Source organism: Pelophylax lessonae (assembly GCF_965119305.1).
Source record: "Pelophylax lessonae genome assembly, chromosome: 2".
In the NCBI taxonomy this organism is placed as follows: Eukaryota; Metazoa; Chordata; class Amphibia; order Anura; family Ranidae; genus Pelophylax; species Pelophylax lessonae.
In genome coordinates, this window is record NC_138769.1 from 656678435 (window position 1) to 656702788 (window position 24354).

Genomic DNA, 24354 nt, shown 5'->3' on the forward strand with positions numbered 1-24354 from the left:
TTTTTGGGCATTTTTTTGGGGTCTTTGGAGGCAGGCAAAACATCTGAAATTCTGTATAGGGGTATATATACACACACACATATATATGTATTTATACACATACACATATATAGGTGTTATAGCAGAGAAGCCATATGGGTGTTAATTATTTCATTAGCGCAAGCTATATGCGTGTATGTGTATATATATATACGTGTGTGTGTGTGTATATATACCCCTACACAGAATTTCAGATGTTTTGCCTGCCTCCAAAGACCCCAAAAAAAATGCCAAAAAAACCGCCCAGGTGTGTTGCAGGCATTTTTTTTGGGGGTCTTTGGAGGCAGGCAAAACATCTGAAATTCTGTATAGGGGTATATATATATATATATACACATACTTATATGTATTTATACATATACACACATATAGGTGTGATAGGAGAGAAGCCATATGAGTGTTAATTATTTCATTAGCGCAAGCATAGTGTTCTGCTACTTTCACACCTATATATGTGTATATATACATACATACATACATGTGTGTGTGTATATATATACCCCTACACAGAAGTTCAGATGTTATGCCTGCCTCCAAAGACCCCCAAAAAATGCCCAAAAAAACGCCTGCTACTAAACCGGCAAGGTGTGAAAATAACGAAGCCATATCCCTGTTCTATATTAATTCTAATACAAACAAACTTTTTTTTTCTGGTTCTGGACATGCTACAGAGCTGAAACTTCACAGGTACACTTTTTAGACCCCCCAGACACTAAATCCAAAGAAATCTAATTTTTTTTTTCAATAATTTTTTCAATAATTGGCTCTCTTTTAACCACTTAAGCCCCGGAAGATTTTACCCCCTTCCTGACCAGGGGGTATTTTGTGATTCGGCACTGCGTGACTTTAACGGACAATTGCGCGGTCGTGCGACGCTGTATCTAAACGAATTTGGCGTCCTTTTTTTCCCACAAACAGAGCTTTCTTTTGGTGGTATTTGATCACCTGTGCGATTTTTTTGATCATGCGCTATAAACAAAAAAAGAGCGTCAATTTTGCAAAAATAGCAATATTTTTCACATTTTTTTATATGAAGTTCCCCACCAAAAAAAATGTAAAAATCAAAATTTTTTAACATTTTCGGCCAATTTGTTTGATGCTACCTATGTTTGGTAAAAAAAAAAAAAAAAAAAAGCAAAAAGTGTATTTTGATTGGTTTGCGCAAAAGTTATCGCGTTTACTAACAAAGGGAAAGATTTTTGTCATTTTTGTTGTTTTTTGTTTTAACGCGTAATGGCGGCGATCTGCAATTTTTTTTTGCGGTACTGCGACATTGCGGCGGACAGATCGGACCCTTGACTGACATTTTTGACACTTTTGGGGTTACCAGTGACATTTCTACAGTAATCAGTGCTATACATATGCACTGTTACTGTAAAAATACACTGGCAGTGAAGGGGTTAACTTTGAGAGGGAGGGGTTATGTGTGTCCCTAGGGGCGTGCTTCTAACTGTGATTGGCTGTGGCTTGTGATGTATGAACAGTGATCAACGGTTCTACATAGTAGAACCGTATGATCATCATTCATACACAGGGGAGAATGACAGGCGGCTTGTTTACACTAGCCGCCTGACTTTCTCCCTCTCCCACACCATCTGGTCCGCCGGTCACACGCGCGGGGGGTCCGTGACCACGCGGGAGCACGCCTCCGGCGGCGCGCGCTCGCTCCCAAAACCCTCACAGGCTAGCGACGTAGACCTACGTCACTTTGCCTGTGAGGGGCTGACCACCGCCGTAGATAGTCGTGCGGCGGTCGGCAAGTGGTTAAAAATGACAATTTTTAAGAACTTTTTTTTGTGTGAAAAATAGTCCCTGGGGCATGACCCAGAACCCTAGGCACTTTTTGGGGCATTTATTGGGTTTTAGGGCTTCAAAAGGGTGTTTTTTGATTACCGAAGTTTGGGTCCCATTGATTTCAATGGGGTTCTGAAATCCGGGCCGAACTTTCGGGTAGTTCGGGTGCTCTGGTCGAACAGAACTTTTGAAAAATTCGATCATCCCTATTCCTGGTAACAGATTTAAAGAAAATTTTTTTTTTTTTTCTTTTTTAGTGTAGGTGTGAGTTCTGAGGTCTTTTTGACCCCAGATCTCACATTAAATAGGTCCTGTCATGCTTATTTCTATTACAAGGGATGTTTACATTCCTTGTAATAGAAATAAAAGTGATCAAAAATGTTTTTTTTTTTTTTTTTTAAAAAAGTGTAAAAATAAAAGATAAAATAGGAAAAAAAAAAATATTAAAGCGCCCTGTCCTGGTTTAGCTTGTGCGCAGAAGCGAACACATACACAAGTCGCGCCCACTTATGTAAACGGTGTTCAAACCACACATGTGAGGTATCACCACGGTCGTTAGAGCGAGAGCAATAATATGAGCCCTAGACCTCCTCTAACTCTAAACTGGTAACCTGTAGAAATGTTTAAAGTGTTGAAAGATTTTTAGGTTCCAATGTTTGTTGTCATTCCACGAGCGTGCGCAATTTTGAAGCATGACATTTTGGGTATCTATTTACTTAGCATAACATTATCTTTCACATTCTAGAAAAAAATTGGGCTAACTTTACTGTTTTCTTATTTTTTCATTTAAAAATGTGAATTTTTTCCAAAACAAGTGTTTGCAAGTCCGCTGCGCAAATATGGTGTATTTGTAAAAGTATTGCAATGATCTCCATTTTATTCTCTAGAGCAGGGGTGTCAAACTCAATTTAATCGCGGGCCGCATCAGCATTATGATTGCCCTCAAAAGGGCCGGTTGTATCTGTAAGACTAGATGTCAAGAGCATCCCCTACCCTTACATAAGACGTCAAGAGCCTCTCAACCATCAAAAGTTGAGTCCCCCACCCTCCCTTACATCACAGTGCACCTCCCTTACCTTGTGGTGCTGCTGGGAAGAAGCTGGAGGCATTGCTGGAAAGAAGAAAGTATAAGGACTGGAGCTCTCCTGCAGCTACGGGAGAGGTGCGAGGGCCGCATAAAATGGCATGGAGGGCCGGATTCGGCCCGCGGGCCTTGTGTTTGTTGCAAAAAAAAATGATTTTAACTTGTAAACGACAAGTGTCAGAAAAATGCCTGGTCCACTGGTCCAGAAGTGGTTAAAGTCCCTGACCCTTTCCAAAAACAGAGGCACACAATTGCATTGATGTGAACGTGTTCCATAGGAACCCATGTAAAAAATAATGTCCTGCATTTCTGCAAAAAGCAATAAACGCATTGGTGTGAATGGAGCCTAAGACAGGAAGTATGTTACTGGCTGGATGCAGAGGTAAAATAAAAGGGGAAATAAGCAAAAAAGAGAAAAGAAAACGAATGCAGTCACCTCATCCAATGATTATTAGGCCTCTAACACATGATACTCCTGTTTGAGCATCTTCTTTTTCAGGCATATTTGTCTTATTCAAATTCGCGTGCATTTTTGTGCATATGCATTCGTGCAAATTTGCGTCTTTTTGCGCAAATGTATTCTCGCATTTTTGTAAAACATGTACATTTCTCCCAACTTTCTGCAATGGGAATGAGGGACACCTATTAGCAAAAGTATGTTTATATAGGACACACCCCCTACCACGCCCCCTTATAGAAGAATTATGCAAAAATAGTGATTAGCTAAACCCACAAGTGCTTTGTTTTTTTTATCACTACTATTCCTTTATTTTGGCTTTTGGAATTTACAAATGCAGCAATTTAGAAATTGGATGAAAGGTTTAGAGTTGGGAAACACTATTTGAAAGATAAAAAGTGCATTTTATATAAAAACTATATAGATCAGACCAAAATGAGGAGGAAAGAGGGACAGAGGGACTTTGTTCCAAATCAGGGACAGTCCCTCGAAATCACATTAGCATTGTTCAGATCAACAGTATGTTCATATCAGTTCATTTGTTCGCTATTGCGCGTATTTGCGTGCATTAGGCGTTAATTGCTGTCCAAAAATGCAGATTTTTCTATTTTGTTCTTACTGAAGAATGCACGGCGCTCATTTACGCACATTACAATGAATGGGCTGTATTTTAGCCCAGAAAAAAAAAAAAACTGTACTGAGCTATTTTAACCACTTACCGCAAACTGACGTTAATTAACGTCAGCAGACTTTGCGGGGTTATACCGGGATGATGCCTCTAGCTAGAGGCATCATCCCGGTACCGTGGTTTGAAGCCGACGGTCGGCTTTCCGTCGGTAACGACCGATGCGGCTCGGGAGCCGCTCGATCGTTACCCGGGGGGGCGGGAGGGGACGTCCCCCCCCCCTCCCCGCCGCCTTCCGTGGCTTTTACCGGGGCTCCCGTCCCACCGGGAGCCCCGAGCACCCAGCCGGCACGTCCGCCGGCTGGATGGAGTCCCGATGAATGCCGGAAACGGCATCGATCGGGTCTCCGATGATGTAACCCGGAGGCGGCGTCCATGACGTCACTTACGGGTTACTGTGCTGCAAAAGGCGGCAGTTTTGAAAAACGGCTGTATGCAAAAATGCAGTTTTCAGCGTTTTGCATACAGGGAAGTGTAGTGGAGGGGTCTAGGGTCTTTTAGACCCTCGATCCCTCCATAAAGTGTACCTGTCACTACATATTGGTGTCACAAGGGATGTTTACATTGCTTGTGACAGCAATAAAAGTGATCAGATTTTTATTTTTTTTTTTAAAAACTGTAATAAAGTTTTAAAAAAATAAAAAATAAATAGGAAAAAAAAAAAAATTTAGCCGCCCCCGTCACCGTTAGCTCGTGCACGAAAAAAAAACGTATGCGCAAGTCGAGCCGCGAATGAAATCGCTGTTCAAACCCCACATGTGAGGTATCGCCGCGATCGCCAGAGCGTGGGCAATAATTTAAAAAAAAGAGCTACACTCTAACTCTAAACGGGTAACCGTTAAATAAATTTAAAGCGTCGCAGATTGAGATCTCTATTGACCGTAGTTTGTCGCCATCCCACGGGGGGGGGGCGCAATTTTAAACCGTAACATGTTGGGTATCCATTTACTCGGCGTGACATCATCTTTCACAATATAGAAAAAAAATGGGCTAACTTTACTGTTTAGTATTTTTTAAATGCAGTGAAATGTGATTTTTCAAATTTTTTCCAAAAAAATGGCTTTTTAAAGACTGCTGCGCAAATACCGCGTGACAAAAAATTTTGCAATGACCGACATTTTATTCTCCAGAGTCTTTGCTAAAAAAATATATATAATGTTTGGGGGTTCTAAGTAGTTTTCTAGGAAAAAATACTAGTTTTAACTTGTAAAGAAAAAGTGTCCGAAATAGGGCTGGGGGTAAAGTGGTTAAGCTGCAGTGTGCAAGAGGCCTAAAGCAACAATATTTTACATTTTTGGTTTTGGGTTGAATATCGCTTTAAGAGTTTGAATACAAACACTGTATTGCTTAACAGATTGGCCCGTCCTACAGCCTGGTTTACGTTCAATCCGGTAATAGAAAGTGAAAGTGCCTGGATGGGATTGCTTTTCCGGTCTAGCACTGGGATCCATGGCTGACATACCAGAAGAGGTCTGTGTTTTCTGTAAGGAGAATGAAGAAGCTGGGAGCCTGCGGAATACTTCTGATAAAGACATCCTAGCCCATTACAATTGTCTGGTTAGTAAATCCTTCCCATGTCAGTGTATATATCTGTGATTGTTCCTTCTATGGTGTGTTCATAGCTAACAGGCTCAGCCTTCCCAGGACAGTTCTAAATTATGATGATCTGTCCCTGGAAGGAATTGTCCCTGATTTTCAGTACTGCCAGCTGCACTGATATCTCACATTTGTGTGTTAGATTGACTTTTCAGCACTAGTTGTACTTTGGATTACTGCTGTAATGTTTGCAGAGTCTGGCCACAAACTGCTAAAGCTAAAGCTAGCCACAGATGATTAGTATTTTTTATTTTCTTTCCACCAGAAGACTGAAGAAGTGAGGTTGATGGAGGAATCCCTGCACTGGGACACTGTATTCTGACAGCAGAATTTGCTGCTGTCAGCGTACACTGATCATTAGCTGCAGCCAATTAGATCAAATCAGCAAATTGGATCGAGAAAATGTTCTTCAGCATGTCCTTTTTGACAGAAGTCGATCGAATAGGGATTGGCCACACACTCTTCAGCTTCACTGATTTCTCCACCCACGTTATATGGCATGTATGGACAGATCTGCCACTGTGGCTGTTTTATATTGACATCTGGCCCCCCCTCCTCTGCTGTACAGGGATTGCAAAAAGCTAAGAATGGGCAAGCCTACGTTCACATTTGTGTAGGATGGGAATGCTCGCAAAATTTTGCGAGTTCCTAAACTACAGGCAAAACAGACTGCTTTTTTTTATAACCCCCAAACATTATATCTATTTTTTTTAGCAGAGATCCTAAGGAATAAAATGGCGATGGTTGCAATTTTTTATGTCATATGGTTTTTCAAATGCAATTTTTGGGGGGAAAATATTTTTTTTTAAATCAAAAATGTGTAACAAAATACAATATATACACCAATTTAGATACCTAAGGTCCCGTTCACACGGCCGCACCGCCTGGCTGAGTCCATTCTGCTCAGCAGGGGATCGATCCGCCGATCCCCGCTGAGCAGGCAGATGACGGCTCCGTCTCCGCTCTGTGTGCAGAGACTGTCAGATCCCCGCTGTCCTCTATGGGGAGATTGGATGAGAACGGACTGCCTGTTTGTTCTCATCCGATTCAATCTTCCAGAGGGATGGAAAATAGGGTTTCCATCCGTCCGAATTTCATGGACAGGATCGGATAGCAGTAAGTGTGAGCGGACATGTCTCCTCTGACACCCGCTGCCCCATAGGGATGCATAAAGCAGGTCCGCCTGAAAAACTGACAGGCGGATCGGATTCCCCGGGTGAAAGGGGCCTAACATATCACGCTTTAAAATTGTGCATGCTTGTGGAATGGCGACAAACTTCAGTACTTAACCACTTGCCGACCACGGCCCGACTATATACGGCGGGGTCAGCCCCTCCCAGGCAAAGTGACATACCGGTACATCACTAGCCTGGGAGCGAATAGGGGGCGAGCGCGCGCCGCCGGGGGCGCGCTCCCGCCCCGTTTGTACCCGAAGAAGCTGGCGCGTGTGACCGGCAGACCCGATGTCCGGTCACTCGCGATCGTCGGGTGGAGAGGGAGAAAGGCAGGTGGCTAATGTAAACAAAGCCGCCTGTCACTCTCCCCTGTGTAAAAGCACTGATCACTCGGTCCTGCTATGTAGGACCGTTGATCTGTGCTGTTACACACAAAGCCACATCCAATCACAGTAAGAAACACGCCCCTAGGGACACACTTAACCCCTCCCTCTCCAATAAAGTTAACCCCTACCCTCCCAGTGTCATTTTTACAGTAACAGTGCATATGTATAGCACTGATTACTGTAGTAATGTCACTGGTACCCCCAAAAGTGTCAAAAATGTCAGTCAAGGGTCCGATCTGTCCGCCGCAGTACCGCAAAAAAAAATTGCAGATCGCCGCCATTACTCGTTAAAAAAAAACAACAAAAATGACAAAAATCTTTAAATCTTTCCCTTAGTTAGTAAACGCAATAACTTTTGCGCAAACCAATAAGAAAAAAAATAAATAAATCGCACAGGTGATCAAATACCACCAAAAGAAAGCTCTGTTTGTGGGAAAAAACGGACGTCAATTTCATTTGGGTACAGCATCGCACGACCGCGCAATTGTCCGTTAAAGTCACGCAGTGCCGAATCGCAAAATAGGCCCTGGTCAGGAAGGGGGTAAAATCTTCCAATGCTTAAGTGGTTAAAAATCCGGAAGGGGGGTGGTGGACGTCCTCTCCTGCCGCTTCAGAAAGCGATCCAGTTGCTAATCAGACCGCTTTCATTAAAAAGCCAGCCCCCGGCTGAAAAAATAAAATAAAAAATACCCAGGTTATGGCTGATAAACAACTTGCAAACTGAAGCATAAATACATGTATTGCGGTCAGCAAGTGGTTTTAATGGCACCCCCAAACATGGGACAACGTGGCGCATTTTCAGGTGTGGATAACTGCCAGTGCCGAGAAAGGTCACCCAGCGCCCGGGGCAAAGATGGCAAACTGCGCCCCCCCATGTGTACAGTTCACACCGCAGTCTCAGAGTGGCACCCACTGGCAATAAAGGCAGCTGCTGCATCTTTCCCTCTCCAGTCATGTGATATGTCACATGACAAGGGGATACAGGGGGATGGGCAGTCTGCCATCACTCCCCATCGGCACCCGCTGAGATTGAGGCGTGTTCTCAGCGGGTGCCCTCTCTCTCCTGTCCACATTAGGCATCTATTGGAAGGAGGAGAGAGCAAACTCCTACCTTCAGCAGCTTTCAAGGTGCCTGCTCCTTCTGATGGACGTTACCCTGCAGTCACTTTTCTCAGAAAGGGCGTTGGTAGGCGTGTGAAAGACCTGGGGCACATTGAGTGATGTAATGTGGTGTGCGTAGTGTGGTAGGCGTGGCCTAATTGCTGTAACAGTGGGAAGGGCTTAAAGGTGTATGGTTAAATAAAATCTGCACCTCCACTGCTCTAGGTCATGAGTGCCTAACACACCGTGCAAGGGTCAGGAGTAATGTGGAGAGTTCAGACTACCTCACTGAAAAAGGAATATTGGAAAGGGGGCTAATATAAGCCCCTCTTTCTTATGGGATGGCGGAAAGGTAAGATGAGTTATTTTAGCCTAAGTTCAGCCATATTTGAAAGTAATTCAGTAGTCTAAGTTAGTCAGCTGCAGTCAGTCTGAGGTGAACTTTTGACTTGTGTCATATTTTCTCTATCGCTCATTGACAGACGTAGTCCTCGGTGATACAGCACCTTCGGGTTATGTTGCCTCCACAGGAGCAGGACTAGACAGGAAATTAAAATGCTCTGGCCACACCCTAGGGGCAGTCCCAGAGGGTATATCCTCTCTCTCTCTGCCTCAGCAAATCAGTTATTTTCTGTCTAGTTAGGAGTAAGGACCTAGATACCTTGCTGGGATCTTCGGTCCTGGCAAGATTTTTTTCTTAAAAAAATTTTTTAGACAGCTTTTTTCTCCAGTGTTCCTGTGAGATCTTCAAGCAAGAAAGCTGAACTGGGCGACGGGCTGGATGTTGAGATCCGGTGGTCACCCCAGTTCAGCCTACGAGCGCGTGCAGGCCATAGCTCCGCGCTGGGTCGGCCGCGACAAAGTCCCATTAAGGGACTGACCCCGCGAGTTAAACGTCTCGCTGAAACGCCAAAGACCATGAGTCACGGCGTCCGTATTGGTCGACAGCCCTCCCGCCCCGGTGGAGAGGGGTACTGTCAGGAGTTGGTGCCCGCCTGGTTCCGGTATGGTGAGTAGTATGTTCCCCCTTTTCCCCCTGACGGGTCTTGTGGTGAACGCGGGCCCCTCTCTGTATGGTAAGATAGAGTCCCCCTCTATCCTATAACATGGCACAGATCCCCCTACTTTGAGTGTGATTTTATGTGCAAAAAGCCAGGAGGCTTGGTTTGGGAGCTAACAATCTAATTGTATACATGTTTAAAAGATTGTAATCAGTGGCAGTCTGGGAATCTTACTGTGATAAGAATAAGGTACCTACCAGTCAGAAGCCACGGACATGTATACTGCCTTCCTAGTCAAATCTCCAGCTATAGCAGGCCTTCCGAACGGCCATGAGGTCCGCCAGGGCCGGTACCGCCAACCACGCCAAAAATCCCCATGCAGAGATAGTGTTGTGTGCCCGGCAGCACACCGCTATTCGGTACAGGCCGCCGCCATTTTTTTTGCTGGATTGCACAAGCCGCCATTTTGGCGTAGCCTCGTGTCTCCAGCATGGGGGCGGCCATGTTTGAGGTGATCCAAACACCTCATGGAGCTAGGGGAGGCGCCGAAAGGCGTGCAGAGGGGCGGAGCCGCCTCCTTTCTTCCTGGGCAGCCAGCCAAAAGACTTCCTGTTTGTCAAGACAGCGCTGTAACCTGTTGCAGTTAAACTCTGAGCATCAAGTGGTGAGCCTGGGGGTCTATCTCTCTCTCTCTCTCTCTCGATCGATAGGGATCCCTAGCAGGTAACACTAAGGGGCTTTTGTGGCGCTGGGGGTCTGTGAAAAGAAAAAAAAAAAAAAGTTTTTTATTTTTGAATTATATTATCCGGGAAGTTACTGGAATAATCATGGACCCTGCCACACAAATTCCCCCACCTGTTTCCCTCGAGGGGGCCACGGGACCCGCCGGTGCACAGAGTGTAGAGGCATTTACAGCAATTTTGGAGTCTATGGTGGCTCGGGTGGAGGCGGCCTGTCAGGGACGAGGGTCAAGGAAGCGACCCCCGCCTACCCCTATATTATCTGACACCTCTGACTCAGATTCAGAGATGGTCACTGCAGTTGCAGGTCCCTCTGCAAGGGCTGTTACCTCAGGTAAAGCTCCCTCAGACAGTGAGGAGGACGTTTCTTCTCCTGCTATAATTCAGGAAGAAGCATTGGTGGACGCACTAGTTGTGGCAGTGCAGGAAACCTTAAAACTTGAGGTTTTACCAGCAGAAGCAACTGATACAGAGATTCCTTTTGGTACTAACAAGCCCATCAAAACGGTGAAGGTTTTTCCTGTACCCAAGTGTTTTGGTAATAAGATTAAAGGAGAATGGGAGCATTCTAAACGTACCTTTACTATTTCCAAGCGTATTGCTAGACGCTATCCGTTTGAGGAATCCATCATTAAGAAATGGACGGTACCACCAGTGGTGGATCCACCTATTTCCAGGCTGAATAAAGCCACGGTTATCCCAGTGGAGGACACTTCGTCCTTTAAGGATCCGGTGGATCGAAAGATGGAAGCAGAGTCCCGCACCATCTTCTCTCTGATAGGGTCAGCATTTAGACCAGTAATTGTTATTGGTCTAGTTTCCCAGACACTTACGGAATGGGCGAGATTGGTACGCCAAGACCTTAGGGGAAAAGATATTCCCCAGGAAACATCTGATTTGATGGAACAGATTATACAAGGGCTACAGTTTATCTGTGACGCAGCCTTGGACACTACTCCCCTATTAGGGCATGCATCTATGTCAGCGGTAATCCTCAGACGTGTGCTGTGGTTAAAATGCTGGTCAGCTGACCTAGGTTCCAAAAAGACCTTGACGAATCTCCCCTTTCAGGGGAATCGTCTATTTGGGGCCACCCTAGATGAAATCATTAAGGATGCCACTGGGGGCAAGAGCACTTTTTTGCCACAGGCTGCTAAAGCTAAAGGACCTCGCAACAAGCGAGGACCTTTCTTTACCGCCCATAAAGGGTTCGCACGCCCGGCTGGAACAAGCGGGAAAGGCAAGACTCCTCCAGGAGGGTTCAAGAAAGGCTGGTCGGACAAACAGAGGACCAACTCAGCCAAACCCGAAGCAAAGGAGTACACAGCCTGAAGGTGCGCCCCCACCCGGTTTGAGGGTGGGGGGACGTTTTCACCGGTATTCAGGACATTAGATCGAGCATCAACTACTACTACCGGTGCGATTCTTCCCTTCCAACATTTAAGTACTACAGGGAGCGGTAGTCACCGTTCCCTGAATAGATCTTTTTCTTTACCTTTTCCTAAGATTAGTCTCAATTCCCCACAGGAATCGGATCTGGTTGACCAGACAGGCCAAGAAGCCTCTAGCCGGGTGACTTCGGTCCCTGAGGTTCAACCAGAAAAGATCACCCTTCCTGATAGCAATCAGGTATCTGATAAATGTGTGGGAACAGAAAACGACCAGACTTTCTCGGATGGTCGGGGCCAGATAGCTCTAGGGACGCCTGGTTCAGATCCAGTCAGCACCAGTGGTCCTAGAAATTCTAGGCTGGCCTCGTCAAGCCGGCCTGGCCGACTTGGACAGGCTAGTCGCAGACGTTCCGTGGGAACTTCGTCTCAGGGAGTGTCTGTGGTCTCAAGGACCAATTTACCATCGTGCTTTACAGTCGCTGGTTTTAATGGCCTGGCCATTGAGACCCAAGTACTGAAGGACAGAGGTTTGTCAGCTTCAGTCATTCCTACCCTTATTAAAGCAAGGAAAGCGACTTCCAGCAAGGTCTATTATCACACATGGAAGACTTATATTGCGTGGTGCGAATCTTTAGGATTTCCTCCACGTACCTATTCGGTGACTCGAATATTGGCTTTTTTGCAAAAAGGGGTTAAGCAGAAACTAGCCTTGAGCACCATCAAGGGTCAAGTTTCAGCATTAGCAATCTTCTTTCAGAAACCTTTAGCTACCAAGTCCTTGGTGCGGAATTTCATCCAGGGGGTGCGGCACCTGGCTCCACCAGTCCGCGCGCCCTTACCGCCCTGGGATCTTAATTTAGTTTTGTCGGTTCTACAGAAACCTCCCTTTGAAAACATCAGGGAGATTCCCTTGTTTACTTTATCCCAGAAGGTGGCCTTCTTGGTGGCTATCACTTCTGCTTGCAGGGTGTCAGAACTGGCTGCATTATCATGCCAGTCCCCATACCTAGTGATTCATAGGGATAAGGTAGTACTTCATCCTAAGCCATCCTTTCTTCCTAAGGTGGTTTCAGATTTTCATCTGAATGAAGATATTGTACTACCTTCCTTGTGTCCTCAGCCCAAGCATCATCGGGAACATGCGTTGCATTCCTTGGATGTGGTTCGGGCAATCAGAGTATACCTGAAAGCTACGGAATCATTCCGTAAGACGGATTCACCTTTTGTGATCACGGATGGCCCCAGAAAGGGTTTGCCTGCATCTGCCGCGACCATTGCCAAATGGATTAGACAGACGGTGGTACAGGCTTATTCTATTAAGGGTCAGAGTCCTCCGTTCCCTGTTAGGGCGCACTCCACTCGAGCGCTCAGTACTTCCTGGGCCTTTCGCCATCAGGCGTCAGTGGTCCAGGTATGTAAGGCGGCCACCTGGTCGTCGGTACATACCTTTACAAAATTCTATAAAATTGATGTGACGGCATCGGCGGATGCCTCATTTGGCCGCAAGGTTTTGCAGGCCGCAATTTGAGGAAACCGGTGGTCTACCTCGAGAGTTTTTTTCTGTTTGAAAAATTTATTTTTTGTTGAGTCTCATCATTAAGGATGAGCATTGTAAACTTCTAGTTGGCACCGGTTGGGCCTTCTAGATTGGGATTTGATTTCCATTTTCCCACCCCTCATTTGTGATACTGCTCTGGGACGTCCCGAAGGTGCTGTATCACCGAGGACTACGTCTGTCAATGAGCGATAGAGAAAAATGGATTTTTGTAAAATCTTACCGTAAAATCCTTTTCTCTTAGCTCATTGACAGACGTAGTCCCCGCCCCTCTGTTTTGGAGTTGGGTTGGGTTAAAATCTCTAAAGACTGCTTTTTGACATAACTGATTTGCTGAGGCAGAGAGAGAGAGGATATACCCTCTGGGACTGCCCCTAGGGTGTGGCCAGAGCATTTTAATTTCCTGTCTAGTCCTGCTCCTGTGGAGGCAACATAACCCGAAAGTGCTGTATCACCGAGGACTACGTCTGTCAATGAGCTAAGAGAAAAGGATTTTACGGTAAGATTTTACAAAAATCCATTTTTACTGGTCTTTCCCGCTCTGGAATTCCCGCCATAGGTGGTAGCTGGGCAGTTTAGTTTGAGTAGCTAGGCAGCTTCAGATCTCCCTTCAGCGAATGAGCCCCTTTCACGCCTACCCTCTCCCACCTATGAGCTGGAATGTACCTCAGGAACAGGGCTATTTAAACAAGTGTCCGAGCCCTCAGGGCTCAATCTCCTCAAAAATCTCCTACCTGGTGTTCCCCTCCCTCCCTCCCCTTTGGTTTGTCGCGGCTTAGAATATTAAACTGGTTGGGTCACCTCTGAATGCAGAGGGGGACATTTGTGTATATGGTTTAAGATGTTGTGTGGATGTTTACGAATTTTTGTGGTTATTTCTTATTAAATACTACCCGAGTTGTTCATGACTGGGTTGTTTTTTCCTTGATATGTTGAAAAATATTATTGGATGTTTTATTTAATTCTGTGTACCAGTTAATAAACAAGCCGCGGCCTTTTTATCCAGAAGTGAGTCCGGGTACCTTTATTATTTTTTATTTATGTTTATTTGAATGATTTATTTAAGATAAGTGCTTAGATGGGATGTTTTTCCCGGTAATGTTGGAGGGTTTTGTAATTAAGGTAGGTAATATTAATACAAAGTGTATTTATTTCCTTCCTGCCATTCCATAACTGAATCCACTTAGGGCCCTTTCACACGGGCGCTCTGTATGTCCGCAAATCATCCTATTTTTTTGCGGATGATTCACGGACATAATGCATGTCAATGGCATTGCGGATGTCAGCGGAATACCATCCGCTGACATCCGATTTTCTTCCTTTCAGTTCTGTTCCGTTTTTTGGAACGGAACAGAACCCTATTTTTCCTCCGTCCAAAAAACGGAAAGGAAGGAAAATCGGATGTCAGCGCTGACATCCGCAATGCCCATAGACTTACATTATGTCCGTATATCATCCGCAAACCGATGGGATGATATGCGGACATACGGAGCGGATGACACAAATGTCATCCGCTCCGTGAAAAAAAAAAAATTGCCGGAGCGGATCGCAATGCGGTCCGCTCCGTGTGAAAGAGCCCTTACAATGCAGAAATCATTTAGGCCCCTTTCACACATACGATCCGTTCAGTTCATCAGTTCAGTCACGTCAAAATGTATCCGTTTTTCGTCAGTTGTCATCCGTTTTTCGTCAGTGGTCATCTGTTTTTCGTCAGTTGTCATCCGTTTTTCGTCCGATCCGTTGTTTTGACGGATGAAAAATAGGGCATTCATCCGTTCAAAAAAACGGACATTGAAGGAAGCGGATGAAAATGGATGTTAACTGATGATCATCCGTTGTCATCCTTTTTTACATAGAGATACATTGATGTCCGCTTTTCATCCGTCGACGGATGGATGAAAAACGGACAAACGGACAGCATGTGTGAAAGGGGCCTTAAACCGACATATACTCACCTGCTCTCCAGTGCTGCAATGTCCTGGAGCTCCCAGCTGACTACTGACATGTTTTGGCTCCTTTTGGATGATCTTTGAGAAGATGCCCATCCTGAGCATGTGCAGGAGTTTAATCATCATGACATTGCCAAAAGGCCTTATTCATACAGGGTGTACTACAGTATACACTCGTACGAGGGCTATGTTTGCATTGGGATGTACAGGTGTTCTGTGCCTCCCCATTAAAACAGTCTCATTGATGTCTGCTGGTAAACACAGATGCAGCCACTGCTCCTAATCTGACAAAGGTGCAGGTGCGCTGCCAGGATGCAGACAGTAATATGCCTGTATGAATGAGGCCTGATATAACACTGATATACATATAAAAATCACTGTGCAAAAAAATGAAAGACTTGCTTGCCCAGCTCTAAAGATGATTTGTCTCTTGGATGCAACACCCCACACTTCAGCTTCCATTACACATATCTGTAGATCACCAATTTATTTATTTTTATTGAATAGTGATTTTACTGTTTTGATTGTATTTTAAAGGACTGTCTTTCCTCTGAAAAGCAATCTGCATTTGTATTGCTTTTCAGAAGTGTTTAAATGGTGGTGAGGAGGACATATATTGCCTCCTCACCACCCGTTTTAAGCCCCCCCATACTGACCTACTGCACTGCAACTTTGTGCATTACACGCAGTTGTGGGGAGGTTGTAGTGTGGCACCATTCACTTGAATGGGTTGCATTTGGCAGATGGTAGTGCATGCACAAAGTGGCAGGGGTGGTAACTGCAGCTGCAAATCAAACTATTGTGGCTGTGACATCTGTACACCCCCAGCTTCTGCCTATGCAGCTTAAAAGAGAACTATGGGTGAAAAAAAAAAAAATTATACTCGCCTAGGTGGATGCAGCATTGGTCCGACGCTGCATCTGTCCCTCATCTGTCCCTCACTGCCATTAAGATTAGGCGATCAAAGACTGCTGATCACTCAGTTCTCAGCCTTCAGTGAGGAGAAAGCAGTGACTGTCAGTTGTTGGCTCTCTGCTCTGCTATTTTTCTCCATTAACTGCTTGCATATATACTGCAGCAGGCTGGCTCGGCTGCAAATCGATGTATGGGTACGTTGGTTCGTGGGAGCGATGCTGGGGGCGAGCTCCCACCCCCACTAGGCAGCGGGAATGCCGATCCACGGGGCCGACGGCTGCGATTGTCGCCGGGCAACCGTGATCGCTCCCTGCTGAGAGGGAAGGTTGGTCAGCTGTAAACACAGCAGACCGTTCTTCTCTCTGAAATGATTACAGAGCGCCTGTGAACCTTCTATACAAGAGGGAGCGTGAGAGAGTGGGGGAACTGAGAGAGAAGGGGGGCTGAGAGAAAGGGGGGCTAAGAGACACTGAGGGCTGAGAGACACTGGGGGCTGAGAAAAAGTGGGAACTGAGAGAGAGGGAGACAGAGAGGGGGGCACAGAGGGAGGGTGATGAACAGAGGGTGGGGCTGAGAAGGGGGCTCAGAGATAGGGTGGCGGATGGAGAGGGTGGCTGAGACACAGGGAGCCTCGGAGAGAGGGGGCAGACAGAGAGGGGGGCTGGGAGAGACACATGGGGGCTCAGAGAGAGGGTAGCAGACAGAGGGGGTTGAGAGAGAGGGGGGGCTTAGAAAGAGGGTGGTGGACAAAGGATGGGGCTGAGAGAGAGGGGGGCTCATAGAGAGGGTGGCGGATGGAAAGGGGGGCTGAGAGAGACACGGGGGCTCAGAGAGGGTGGCAGACAGAAAGGGGGGCTGAGAGAGACACAGGCAGAAAGAGGGGGGCTGAGAGAAACGCAGGGGGGCTCAGAGAGAGGGTGGCTGACAGAAAGAGGGGATTGAGAGAGAGGGGCCTCAGAGAGAGGGTGGCAGACAGAGTGGGGGGCTGAGAGACACAGGGGGCCTCAGAGAGAGGGTGGCAGACAGAGGGGGGCTGAGAGAAACGCAGGGGGCCTCAGAGAGAGGATGGCGGACAGAAAGGGGGGTTGAGAGCGAGGTGCCTCAGAGAGAGGGTGGCGGACACAGAGGGGGCTGAGAGAGAGAGACAGGGGGGCTCAGAGAAAGAGTGGTGGACAGAGGGGGAGGCCTAGAGAGAGAGAGAGAGAGACAGAGGGGCTTAGAGAGAGGGTGGTGGACAGAGGGTGGGACTGAGAGAGGGTGGGTGACAGAGAGGGTGGCTGAGAGAGACACGGGGGGGCTCAGAATGAGGGTGGCGGATAGAGAAAGGGGCTGAGAGAGAGAGAGAGAGAGAAAGGATGCTGACAGAGATGGGGGGCTGACAAAGATGGTGGGGGTGACAGAGAGGGTGGGAAGATGAGAGAGAGAGAGACCTCAAACCCTGTCCCTAACCACAGTCCCTCCCAGTCTGTATCTGCAGCAAGGTCTGTGTCAGCGTATGATGCCCAATACCTTCTTGATACTGGAGGTGCTCTGCTGCTCCTTCCAGCAGCTCGTGCCGCCCGTTCATCCGGGCCTTACTGCTGATGCTGGAGCAGAGCAGAGAGGAGGTTGGAGGAGACCGAGTCCAGGCATTGGGACTCTGCGCGCCTCTTCGGGACTGAAGGTGGCTGTGATGCTCTTCTCTCTTGGGCTCCCAACTGCCCCCGAAGTTCACCTTCCACACAGGCGCGGCCTCCTTCTGCTGGACCGCACACTCTTCGTGTGGGGATAGATGCCCGCACCCCGAGGACAGCGCCGCCCACCCGATAACCAGGGGCAGCTGCTGCAAGCCGCACAATACTGTCCGCACTCTGCAATCGTCTGCAATCTTCTTATGTGCCGCCGCCGCCCACTTGTCTGCTCCCGTCGTCACTCACCTTGTCCTTCCCGAATCCCGCCGCATCCCACACAGGGGCCCTTCTAAACTTTGCGCACACGGCCATAGTCCCAGGTGACCCCCCCCCAACGCTACATCCTGCCACCACACCATGCCACGCCACTGCTGGAATCTGAGAAAAAAAATATTTTGCCGTCACCCTACCCTGGCGCTCTAGGCAGCTGCCTAACCTGCCTATTGCTAGCGCCGGCCCTGCTTCTATATATAGGATCACAGGTCTCTATGATCATTTCACAAGTCCCTCCCCCATACAGTTAGAAAACACTCACTTACTAAGCTCACACTTAACCCTTTCATCACCACTGGGTTAACCCCTTCCCTGCCAGTGTCATTATTACAGTTACAGTGCATATTTTTAGCACTGATTACTGTAGTAATGGCACTGGGACCTCCAAAAGTGTAAAAATGTCAGTTAGGGGTCTGATCTGCCCGCCGCAATGTTGCAGTCCCACTAAAAATTACTGATCACTGCCATTACTAGTAAAAATAAAAATGACATAAATCTTTCCCGTAGTTTGTAGACGCGATAACTTTTGCACAAACCAATCAAAATACGCTTATTGGGATTTTCTTTTACCAAAAATATGTAGCAGAAAACAAATTGGCCTAAAAGGATGAGAAATTTTGATTTTTAAAATGTTTTTTTGGGAATGTTTTATAGCAGAAAGTGAAAAATATATATAGATATTTTTTTTTTTTTTCAGAATAGTTGCTCTTTTTTGGTTTATAGCACAAAAAATAAAAATCACACAAATAAAAATACCACCAAAAGAAAGCTCTATTTGTGGGAAAAAAAAGGACATCAAGTTTATTTAAAGTAACGCAGTGCCGAATCACAAAAAATGGCCTGGTCATTAACTACTTGCCGACTGCCGCACGACTATTTACTGCGGCAGTCAGCCTCTCCTGGGCAAAGTGACGTAATACTACGTCGCTCGCCCACGAGCCTGTAGGCTCCCGCCACCGCTCGTTCCCTGCCTAGCCAGCGCGTGTGACCGGCGGCTCCGATGTCCGCTGGCCACTCACGATCTCCCACAGGAGAGGGAGAAAGACAGACGGCTGATGTAAACACAGCCATCTGTCATTCTAGTTGAAGTAATGACAGAGGCTATGTGATCCTGCTATGTAGGATCGTATGTCTCTGTGATTACTTCACTAGCAACGCCCCTAACAGTTAGAATTACGCCCCTAGGGAAACACTTAACCCCTTGATCACCAATAAAGTTAACCCCTTCCCTGCCAGTGTAATTTTTACAGTAACAGTGCATATGTATAGCACTGATTACTGTAGTAATGTCACTGGTACCCCTTAAAAGTGTCAAAAATGTCAGTCAGGGGTCCAATCTGTCCGCCGCAATGTCGCAGTCCCACAAAGAAAAAATAGCAGATCGCCGCTATTACTCGTTAAAAAAAAAAAAAGACAAAAATGACAAAAATCTTTCCCTTAGTTAGTAAACGCAATAACTTTTGTGCAAACCAATCAAAATATGCGTATTGTGATTTTTTTTTACCAAACATATGTAGCAGAAAACAAATTGGCCTAAAATGATAGATTTTTACATTTTTAGGGGGGAATTTCATATAAAAAAAATGTGAAAAATATTGTTATTTTTGCAAAATAGTCGCTCTTTTTTTTGTTTATAGCGCATGATTGAAAAATCGCACAGGTGATCAAATACCACCAAAAGTAAGCTCTGTTTGTGGGAAAAAAAGGACGTCAATTTCATTTGGGTACAGCGTCGCACGACGGCGCAATTGTCCGTTAAAGGCACGCAGTGCCGGGGGCGTGGCTTGGATGTAGAGCGGAGCGGACATCTGCCTTGAGAGCTCCTTCCATCCTGATCTCAATCTATGCCATCCTGAGGAATTAGTTGGTTGTACTTACCCAGGCTTTGCCCCTGACTGCTGTGGAACAGACTCCTGTCCTTTTATGCCGTCCAAAAGGAGGAAATCAGCGGCGCCACGCGCCAGGCCTTGTCCGCTGTCTGTCCGGACGCCATCTTGAAGGAGCGGCTTCAGACCTTGCTGACGGAGATGGAGGAAGCGCGGGTCTCCAGCCCCTCTCCGGCTGCCCAGGACAAGGGTGTTGGAGCCGATACGGAGGTCATCCTACAGGCAATAGAGCAGAGCAAAACCTCCCTTCTAGTCCGCATCGACCATCTTGCGGAAGAGTGTAATCTCATTCGTAACGACCTTGACAAGATCCGCGGTCGCCTCACGGAGGTGGAGGACAGGGTGTCCACGACTAAGGACTCGACAGCCCGCCATTCTGGTTTACTGGATGCCCTCCAGCAAAAGGTGGATGCTCTAATGGCTAAGGCCGACGATGCGGAGAATAGAATGCGGCGAAACAACGTCCGGGTGCTCGGCCTGCCCGAAGGGATCGGAGGGGGAGTCCCCGGCAGACTTTGCTGAGAGCTTCTTTAAGCAACTCCTAGACCTCCGGGAGGTGTCGCCCACGTATGTGGTGGAGCGGGCGCACCGAGTTCCTACCGGCAGGAAAATCTCTGGAGTCCCCCCGAGACCCTTCCTGGTCCGCTTCTTGAACTATCAGGATCGCATCCTGGGTGAGGCCCGTAAGCACCCAGAACTGAGGTTTGAAAATGCCTCTATCCAGCTCTATGCAGACTTCTCGGCGGATCTTCAGAGGAAGAGAAAATCCTTTACGGATGTGAGACGCCGGTTACGCAAGAAGGGTGTCCAATATGGCATGCTATACCCGAGTCGGCTTCGGGTCACCCATGGTGGCACGGTGCGGTTCTTCAACACACCGGACGACGCTGATGCCTGGCTGCTGACCATACGTTGAGAGGCATGAGTACTGGCTCCTGATGGTTCCCTACCTGCGATGATGTCCTTCCCCCATCCTGTCCGGATCCAAGTTGCTGCCTCTCTGTTTTTCCCTATCTCCCCTGGATGGCTGTTTTTATTATTTTTTCTCTCTCCCATGTTTTTGGGTTGTCTTCCCCTTATTTTGCTTTTCTTACATTTTTAATCCTGGCTGGATTATGGTTTCCTCCTGACTCAACTCATTGTTGAGTAGGGGAGCTCTCGGGCTCTCCTGAACTGATGTCCCCAGTTGTGATTTTTCCCCTTTACTTGGAACTGACTGACTTTGTTTTCCCATCTCCCTCCTCCTCTGCCATTGACTGTGTGGTGGGGTAACCCCCCCCCTTTTTTCGGGTGGAGTCCCCCACGCACTCTATGTTCGCGGCCTGAAGTGACTGTTCCCATTTTTCGGCTGCAAACTCGGTTGCACTTAGTTCAGGGATGAAGCCGTGCCAGGGCATTGTTGTTCTCATGGTCGGCAGGGACTATGTTTTTTGGGACTGTTTTGTTTTTTCTTTTTTTGTTTTTTTTGTCACTTATAGGTTTTTTTTCATGGCTGCTAGCTCATTATATCATCTCTTGCGCTCAGGTTTCAGATTTGTCCTGTGTCTTTACCGATTCATGCTCATTCCTAGATCCGGTGTACATATGCCAAGTAGGGAGGGGTGTGTGGTGTGGGGGCCCCCTCCCCGGGGCCGCTGCTGTGCTCCCTCCCTGGAATCCTGTGGTCACTTTGCATCAGGTCCCATGGCAGGGAGTATTAAGCTGCTTTCATGGAATGTGTGGGGCCTGAACAATAAATTTAAACGTGCATTGTTATTTAAGTACCTTCAGTCGCATAAACCGCATATTCTGTTTCTTCAGGAGACGCACTTGCATGGCAGCTCTGTTCTGGCTCTGCGCCAGCGCTGGGTGGGGCACTCCTTCCACACCACGTACTCCTCCTATGCAAGGGGGGTTTCTATCCTTATTAACAAATCTTTCCCTTGCCATATAGAACATGTTATCACTGATCCGAAGGGCCAATACATTATTCTTGCTTTGCGCTTTGAGGCTAAACTGTATGTTTTTGTCAATGTATATATTCCCCCTCCCTTTTCTAGCACTGTACTGTATCAAATTTATGACCACCTGGCTGCATTCTCCACTCCGGGGATCTTTCTGGCTGGTGATTTCAATAACATCCTGGATGGGGCGCTTGACACATCTAACCCGAGCAGGCAGGTGTGCCCAGATTTTGTTAACTGGGCCTCCTCCTTGCAAACCTTTGCCACTTTACACATGTGTCGGCGCCCCATCGATCGGGGTCACGTATTGATCTTGCCTTTTGCCCTCCATCGGCTCTCCAGTTTGTGGCGTCTGCCGTGTATCTGCCTTCTGGCCTCTCGGACCACTCCCCGCTGGAGCTTGTGTTGGAGCTGGGGGGCCGGAGGGGGGGTGAGTGTTGGCGGTTGGGTACCAGCTGGCTGCGGGATCCTGGAGTGGAGGAGGCAATGCAGGGCAAAATTCATCAATACTGGGAACATAATGACACTACCTCCTCACCTTGATTTGCTGGGATGCATTTAAGGCCACTATACGTGGGGATTACATTAGTGCTATTAAAGGCGGCCAGGGTGTAGGGCGCTGCGGAGCTGCTGGCATTGGAGGAGGAAGTGTCACTGGCTGAGTCCGAGTTTGCCTCGGATGCGTCTCCTGGGGCGCACTCCTCCCTGGCCCAGGCCCAGAGGGCACTACACCTACATGTGTCCTCGGCCGCCTTGGCTGAGGTTGGCACGTTCAAAGATAATATTTGAAAATGGGGACAAGAACGGGAGACTCCTGGCTAACCTGGTGGCGGATTCTAAAGCGCAAACGGTTATTCCCCTTGTTCAGACGGAGGTGGGTGGTACCACTGCTGATCCAGCTGCTATTCTAGAGGAATTTCAGACATTATCAGCGGCTGTACTCTGTGCCCTCCTCTCTGTGGGACGTGGTGGACCTGGGGTATCTTGGAGAACTCTCCTTGCCGCGGCTGGCTGAGGAGGAGGCTGCTTCCCTGGAGGCGGACTTTTCCCTGGAGGAGGTGGAGACGGCCATCCGCTCTCTCCCCCCTGAGAAGACCCTGGGTCCGGATGGCCTGCCGGGGGACTGGTACAAGATGTACATTGCTGAGCTGGCCCCCAGGTTGTGCAGTCTCTACCGGGCTAGCCTGGAGGCTGGGGCGCTGCCAGACTCCCTAATACAGGCCCATATAGTCTTGATTTTGAAACCTGGTAAGGACCCCACACTCTGCTCGGCCGATTTTGATTTAAAAATCCTTACAAAAATCCTTGCCACCAGGTTGATGAAGGTACTTCCGTTCTTAGTTGATATTGACCAGACTGGATTCATGCCGGGGAAATCTACTGATATCAACATCCGCCGGGTGTACACGCATTTACAGGTCCCGGCAGAGGCACAGAGTCAGAGAGTCTTGGTGTCATTGGACCTTGAGAAGGCCTTTGACTCGGTCGCCTGGCCCTATCTTAGTGAGGTTCTCTGGTCGTTTGGCTTTGGTCCTACATTCCGTAAATGGATTGATATTCTTTATAGTCAACCTCGAGCCCAGATCAAATTGGGGGGTAGAGTGTCGCCTGCCTTTGATATACGGCGCGGTACCCGTCAGGGGTGTCCACTGTCGTCGGCGTTGTTCTCGCTGGCGGTAGAGCCCCTGGCGGGGGCTGTTCGCGGGTCCGGTGAGATCGGGGGGATTCGGGTGGGGTCCCTGGGTGGGGTCCCTGGAGGAAAAGTTGGCGTTATACGCGGATGTCCTGGCCCTGCTATCACGCTTTACGGAGCTATCGGGTCTCCGGGTAAACTGGGAGAAATCTCTCTTGCTCCCGGTGGACGCGGATTCCCGGACGCGGGCAGATACCTCTCTTCCCTTGTGCTGGGCGGACAGTGTCAGATACTTGGGTGTTACGATCTCCCCAAAGGTGCAGGATTTCTGCGACCTCAATCTTTACCCTCTCCTCCAGTCCTTCAAAGACAGGCTCAGGGCATGGACGAACCTCCCGTTGACATTGATAGGACGAATTAATCTTGTCAAGATGAAGCTGTTGCCCCCTCTGTTGTATATTCTACGCCAGTCCCCGGTGTGGATCCCGAAGCGGATCTTTAGACAATTTCACTCCCAGCTAACCACCTTCCTGTGGGGGGCTCGCCCCCCAAGACTGCGCCTGTCTGTGCTGCAGCGGCCCTGGACTCATGGGGGTTTGGCTTGTCCAGACTTTTTCATGTACTTCATTGCTGGTCTACTGACTCAAGCACATAACTGGCTTGTATCTGATGACACGAACTGCGCAGTGGTTCTTGAGGCGGCCCTGCTGGGGTCCTACGAGGCGTTACGCAATGTCCTATTCCGTGGCTCCCGGGCTCCTTATACCCTTACGACCTCCATGAAGGCGGTTGTCAGGGCTTGGACATTGGTCTCTCCCTATGCTAAGTCTGACCCTCACGGGCTCTCTCCGAACATCCCCCTATGGCGCAACCCGGAATTGCCTGAATTTTACTACATTCCTGACCCGTCTCTCTGGGCCACTAGGGGTATTCGGTATCTTTCCCACATTTGTCAGGGGGACGGCCTTCTGAGTTTTGACCAACTGAAAGAAAAGTTCGATCTGCCCAACTCCTACTTCTTCCGGTTTCTGCAGCTCCGCCATGCCTTCCAGACTCAGTTTGGGGGTTCGCCCCCTTGACT

The 24354-nt window shown here is 47.8% G+C and overlaps 1 protein-coding gene across 1 annotated transcript in view; it reads left to right on the forward strand.

Moving 5' to 3' along the window:
* Nucleotides 1-5455: 5455 nt before the first annotated feature.
* The window catches only part of LOC309548229 (uncharacterized protein), a 287045-nt gene continuing 268146 nt past the window's right edge, over nucleotides 5456-24354 (forward strand). Inside the window, exon 1 of the mRNA XM_082248181.1 lies at nucleotides 5456-5616. Coding sequence (XP_082104307.1) covers nucleotides 5509-5616 — 108 coding nt within the window. The 5' untranslated portion in view covers nucleotides 5456-5508. The remainder of the gene's footprint in view (nucleotides 5617-24354) is intronic.